The sequence below is a fragment of the Echinops telfairi genome, unplaced genomic scaffold (genome assembly GCF_000313985.2).
Source record: "Echinops telfairi isolate 266 unplaced genomic scaffold, ASM31398v2 ScPeMD7_7458;HRSCAF=8496, whole genome shotgun sequence".
Taxonomy (NCBI): domain Eukaryota; kingdom Metazoa; phylum Chordata; class Mammalia; order Afrosoricida; family Tenrecidae; genus Echinops; species Echinops telfairi.
Window position 1 is genome coordinate 1,536,644 of NW_022111358.1, and position 6,867 is coordinate 1,543,510.

General features: G+C 45.9%; 1 protein-coding gene across 1 annotated transcript in view; it reads right to left on the reverse strand.

Annotated features, from left to right (window-relative positions):
- The window catches only part of RPA1 (replication protein A1), a 57,880-nt gene that overhangs the window by 17,239 nt on the left and 33,774 nt on the right, over positions 1 to 6,867 (reverse strand). The window contains exon 6 of the mRNA XM_013005737.2: positions 634 to 732. Within this exon, the coding sequence (XP_012861191.2) occupies positions 634 to 732 (99 nt within the window). The remainder of the gene's footprint in view (positions 1 to 633; positions 733 to 6,867) is intronic.

The window sequence follows — 6,867 nt, forward strand, 5'->3', positions numbered from 1 at the left end:
TATAACCCCCTTCCAGGGGTATGGACACAAGAAAAGAGGGTGAAGGGAGACACTGGTCATTGTAAGACATGAAAAAAATAATGATTTATATCTTAGCAAGGGTTCGGGAGGGAGGGGAAAAAATGAGAAGCTGATCCCAAGGGCTCAAGTAGAAAACAAATGTTTTGAGAATGATGATGGCAACAAATGTGCTTGACACAATGGATGTATGTATGGATTGTGGTAAGAGTTGTACAAGCCCCCCCAAAAATGATTTTAAAAAAAGATAACACTATCAATGGAAAAGGCTTTTCATTTATAAGTTCAAGAAAAAAGAAAATGTTCTAAAATTGATTGTGGTGATTGCACAACTCTTCTTAGTATTATTGAACTACTGACTTGTAAGATACGTGAATTATATGCCAATTAAAAAAAACGCCGTTCATGCTGACTTTAAAAAGGCATATTGCTGAGTATCTTTAAAAGACCACCGTTCCGCCAATCACACACTTTTACAGTCAGAGTGGAATTATTCTCTGCAAGAAACCAATCTACCATGAGTGGCGTTTTGAAATTTTCCTTCAGTCCCAGATTAAATTTCTAAACATTATTCAAAAGCCAGGATCAACACATGTCCTCCAGAGGCAGCCTTACCCATTCCTGAACTCCCATTCTGTTGCTGGGGTTTGCTGGTTGGTGGACTGGTTGCTGAGACAGGAGCAGGGACTACTTGCTGCTGCTGCTGCCCATGACCTGCAATCAAAAGGAAGAAGCTGTAAGTGCCCATCAGTCGGGGTGAAGGGTGTCAACGTAAATAGAAGCACTGTTCTGAGACCGCAGACAACGTTGGCGCTGTCGAAGGCTCTCGCCGTGGTCAGAATTCACGCGGAGGCCTTTCATTGCAGGCAGTGGAAGGGCGGGAAGTTCACTTTCTGTTTCCACTACATTAAAGGTTGGGTCCATTTACCTTTCACCTGCTTCTAACGGATACTTTTCAGTTTTAATAAGGTTCTTCCCTAAAGCCTCGCCCATTCCTCCTGCCTGAACCTGCAATAAAGGCACTGGGCTGAATCTGTGACATTCGGCTATTTCCATAGCAACAAACCGATGCCATCAACAGAAGGGCGCGTTTGCGGCGGGATCTATCAGAAGAAAAAGCTGGCGGTAAGAAGAACCTAAAAGCTGTTCAATTGTCTCTGAAGTGCTCCTGCTTCAAAGGAAATGGTGACACTCAGAAAGGATGCTACCCTTTCCCAACCATACAAAGCCACCTTACTCGGCAGCTGACAGCTGGAGGAAAATAAGGGTGCAGAGACTCGGAGGTGCCGTGAGGTGCTAGCGCACGGTCACAGCAGGGAGAGCTGAGCAGAGTTCAGAAGCAGGTGTCAAGCAAACAGGAAGATTAGAGAGCAAGGAGGAAGTGAACAGGGCTCTCAAACAGAAAATGGGAAACACTGAGAGAGTAGTTATCTGACCTTCACCCTTTATACCAATGTATAGGAAGTTAAAAAATGTTTAACTTGCAAAATACGCTTCATTTTTTAAAATGATAGGTGTATGCAATTTGTTTTTGTGGTTGGCGCGGAAGGTAGACGTCAACCTCCTAGCTGGGCGGGCCGGGCCGACACAACTTCAAGGGGCGCAAACACTCTGCTTGGTTCTATGCAAGTTCGGGGGACTGATTTCTCTGAGGAACCCCCCAAGCAAAGTCCGGTGATCTACTTAAAAACCAAAAAGAATCATCTGTTGCACACCCTGTGGAGACCACTTCTACTGACACACGCAAGCAGGCTCGCCTGAGTCAGAGTGGATTCAATGGCCACAGGGACGGGCGCAATTTGCACCATCCCACCCACTGCTGCTGAGACGATTCAGACTCATGCTGACCCTATGCAGGGTTGCCAAGGCTGTAAAGTCTCACCTTTCTTCCACAGAGCAGCTGGTGGGTTTGAACTGTAGACCTTGGGGTTAACAGTCCAATTATCCAACAGTGCCACCAGGTCTCCTGAAAGGCTACAGCACCCGTTACTGCCAGGTGGTCTCCCATCCAAGTACTAACCAGGCCAACCCTTAACTTCCGAGACCAGAACAGATTGGGCACATTCTGGGTGGTATATTCACTTCTGTCAATATAACTCTTAGCACATTTATACCACAGAAGAAAACAAATTCGAAGTGAATTAATATAGTAAATGTTAAAAAGCCAGACAATACGAAAATCAGAAAAAACCACACACTCAATAAACTTACTGCCATCGCGCTGATTGACTCACAGCGACCATACAGGACAGAGTAGAACTGCCCCTGTGCATGTCTGAGACCGTAACTTTATATGGGGTACAAAGCCCCATCTTTCTCCTACAGAGCAGCTGGTGGTTTCAAACTGCTGACCGTGTGGTGAAGGAGCCTAACACATAACCCACTCACAATGCTACCAGGGCTCCGTTGTACAGCACATAGTATAGCTTAAATAAAAAAAAGCCTTAGAGTGCTGTAAGAACGGAAACGAGGGGCACTGCTGGAGAAGAGCCCCACCTGTCACCCAGTCTCTGCTTTGTCCAAATTCCTGCAGGTCTCCCCAGGCCTGCTTCCAACGGGCAAGTTCCAGGCGGCTTAACGAATTCACTTCTGTCAATATAACTCTTAACTGCCACAGCCAAATGAGCATTAGCTGTGCCATTAAGAGTAAAATAAATTTAGCATACAATTAAAAAGGCTAAAGAGAATCGTTTATTATTTAGTTCTTGCTATGGAGAGAAAAATGGCAAGGTTGACGATCGGATTTGTGTTTTCTTTTTAGCGATTCCATTATCTCTGAATTTACAAAGTGTCACATGAAATTGCACGGTAGAACTGCTCTTCTTTGACAGTACGTCGTGAAGGAACGCTTTGAAATTCTACAATGAGCCTCTTTAAGTCAGTGGGGAAAAGAGTTACTCTAAATAGTATTGGGACCAAGTGGCTGGAAGGAAATAAAAGTATCTCTACCTGCTCCATGAAATATATTCATCAGAAAGACTTAAACCTTCAAAAATGCAAAAATAAAAATACACAAACCCTACTGTATTTCACATGCTGCATGCAGTCTGGCGATCACTGGCGTTTCAGATTAAGTGATGCACAAACAGCATGCTTACCAAGCCTCCAATTATACCCTCCAACACCAGCTGTTGTTGAGTGGATTCTGATGCACGGAGCCTCCATGTGTTTCCATGGCTGGTTGTATGGAAGCAGACCGCCGGGTCTTTCTCTGAGGTACCCCTGGGGACTTGAACCACCAGCTCTTGGGTTAGCAGCCAAGCAAGCTAACTATTTGCAAGGCACATTAATGACAGTTAACTTTGGGGGAACAGGTGCACCATGCGACAGGTGCAGGGAAGGCTAAGTGCACTATACTTAGGCGCTGTCTCTCTTGTTACCTGACATTTCACATTTACGAGTGGCCAAAAATCTCTTCATCAATTTTGAGCATTAACGGCATCTCTCTGGCAGGAACCAATGCTAAGGCCTCTATCAGTAGACTCTTCGTGCAGACAGAAAGGACGTGTGTATTGCATACTATCACCCTGCTGGGGAGGGGTGTGTATCTTCCTCAGGTAATGGATGGAGTAGGCTGCCCACGGGTAGTGGGTTGATGATGTTGACGACGGTAATTGAGGCAGCAAGTGTCTTCAAGGTAGGCCCTTGGGGACAGGGAGAAGTGGGATCCCAGGGTCTGGCCTCAGCAGGGCTGGGCCAAGCCGTGTTTAAAAGCTCTACAGGTGAGGGCAAGGCAGAGCAGCAGGATCCAGGAGTGAGTGGGCAATGGCAGCTGCAATGTAAAGTCCAGGACAGAGCCAGGCCTGGCTGTTCTGCCTCTGAGGATGCTCTGGTTTGATTCTCAAGGAGACATTCAGGGGGAGGGTCAGGGTCAACTAGGAGAGCTAAGGCTGGCAGGAGGACCCAGCGGGCTACAGATACCATCCCTGCCACACGCAGGCCCTTCTGCCTGTACTCCTCTGCCCGGAAAAAGCCACCAGAACATTTTGGGGTTGAGAGATAAGCTAGGGCCACCCACACTGAAAATACAGTGAGGCTAGGGGAGTCTGGTGGAGACCTGGGGAAGGAACTTGGGCCTCCTTAGAAGACTGAGCTCCCCACCACCACCCGTGGAGGTGGTAGGTGACTTCAGCAGGAGTGAAGGGGGACATTCAAAGGACAGAGAAGGGGCTGAAGTGGAAGGTCAGTCTTGATGTTCACTTGTCTCTGGAACCTGACTACTTCAGGGTACATTCAATGTCAGCTCCAGCCCGAGCATAAAGATACTACTCCTGCGTACCAGGTAAAAAAAACCAGAGAAGTCCACTATCTTGCCCAGGGTCACACCACTAGGAAGTTTGGGACCCAGTTCTGACTGGATCCACCCACTTTGCTGCCATCAACTCAACTTTTAATTAACATTTAATTCCAGCAGCCCAAACTCTGATTCTAGAGAACCTAATAACCATAATACCTGGTAATTAGGCCAAGTGACTAATCCACTTACTAGAGCAATCCTTCAACTTGTTTTGGACCACATTTGCAAATCTGGCACAGAAGACAAGGAGTCGCCCTGAACCGTGTGGATGGCTTGGATCCTAGCGCATCCCGAGAGGAACAGCTACCCTTCAATTTCATGCACGGCAACCCAGCGGCTAACCAGGAGGGCTGAGAGAAATCCATTTGCAGCGAAATACACATCTTCCTGCAAATTAAAATTCTGCCCCACAGCAGTAATGCAGAGACTCAACTTCTGATCAGCGGCTGGTTTGTGCCAGCTGCTAATCAAATCATTCTAACTCGATGGATCAAGGGCATGGTTTCTAGACTCTTGCTGTAGCTCAGAGTGCTGGCTCTGACCCAGGTGGAAACAAGGGATCAGTGCGCACACCTATCGTTTTGATTATCGTTAGAATGGTAAGTGAGAGCCACCAGCAGAGAAACCCAGCAAACAGACAGTGGAGTGCACAGTGTAACAGAAACGCAGTCCCTACCGGTAAGCACTTCCCTGCCAACCACTATTAAAAAGCATGCACAGAGACTCAACCTAACACTTTTCATTTCCTATTGGCAGAAACTGAATAGAATCAGACAAAAAATTTTTTTAACTAATATCTTTTGATAATGAACAATTCTAATAGATCAGTATCATGTAAGAAATATAAGTCCAATAACTACAGTTAGAATAGTGTAGCTACCTAGGGTTAATACACACACTGACAAAATACATAATCCACTAATATTGTATTAAGCACAGACTACTTGAAGTTTTCCCCATGTAAAAATTCCTACAGCCTTTATTTGTAGTCTAAGAAACATTCCCTGTGCATTTTTGGAATTCCTCTATTTCCGTAATGAACTTGACCAACTTAATTTAACTGGTCACACCTGCCCTGCAGTAGGCTTTAGCACAGGTGCTGGAAGGATACACATCTATTAGAGCTCCCTACCTGCAAAGGTTGGCCTCTTCACTTTCAAGATGGAAAATCAGAAACCATTTCTGTGAAATACAATGTATGGCGGCCATCACTGCAGCAAAGCTATTTCCATGGATGGCCAGAGTAACAATGTATTATTGATCTGGTTACAATGAAACGCAATAGCAAATAATCCCGACAGCCACTTCCTCTCTCTGTCCTCCTGCTCTTAACAGACCCTGAAAAGAAAGGGAGGGAGGGGGCAGTGGGGCAGGGTATTCAGACAGCCTGAGCTTTACAGTTCTGACCCCAAGCAGTAATTATCCCTCAACCTTTCCATCTCCATCGGTATCTCAAACAACCTTGGGTCCTGAAACACAAAATGCCCAAAGCCACTACTCAATTAAATACAAAGAGAAAAAATAACATTCAAGGAATGATCAAAGGTGATAGAGATAGACTAGGGTCTAGGCACCCATCTCCCTACCCCCACCCCAACCAACTGCACCCAAATAGTCCACACAGATGCTAAGGGTTTCTTTCCTTCTCTTTGCTAAAATCCGAGAATGCACGAACCAGTGAGCTCATTTTGACAAAACCGTACGACTGTAAAACACCGGCGATGTTCCAGTGCACCGTTTCAGCACTTTACCCGAACAGGCACCAGCTTCCCCTTTTCAATTCAAAGCATTAAAGTTACCACGATTTCTGTGGGCATAAAAAATACCTAGTAGGTTCCAATCTTGGTTCCATTTCTGGAAGGAATGTGACAATGGCCTAGTCCCAAATCTTCCTACTTATCCTTGAAAAAGTATAAAGAGCAACAGAATAAATTACTCCACATACCCACATGTAAACAAACGACCATTTAAACCAAACTAGAATGCAGAAAAATCCCACAAACCCAGTCATATAGAAGGGAAGCAGAAAACACTACGAATCTAGCACCACACTAAGTGGAGCCCGGCTGTCAAAAGATACAGCGTCTGGGGTCTTAAAGGCTTGAAGACAAACAAGCGGCCATCTAGCTGAGAAGCAACAAAGCCCACATGGAGGAAGCACACCAGCCTGTGTGATCATGGGGTGTCGATAGGATCAGGTATCAGGCATCAAAGAACAAAAAATCCTATCGTTGTGAATGAGGGGGAGTGCGGAGTGGAGACCCAATGCCCAACTGCAGACAATTGGACATCTCCTTACAGAAGGGTCACAGGAAGAGACCAGCCAGTCAGGTGCAGTATAGCAGCGATGAAACACAACTTTCCTCTAGTTCTTTAATGCTTCCTCCCCCACCTCCCTGCCACTATCATGACCCCAATTCTACTACAAATCCAGCGAGACCAGAGCATGTACACAGGTACAGATCAGAGCTGGAAATACAGGGAATCCGGGACAGTTAAACCCCTCAGGACCAATACTGAGTAGCCATACCAGGAGGGGAAGGGAAAGGTGG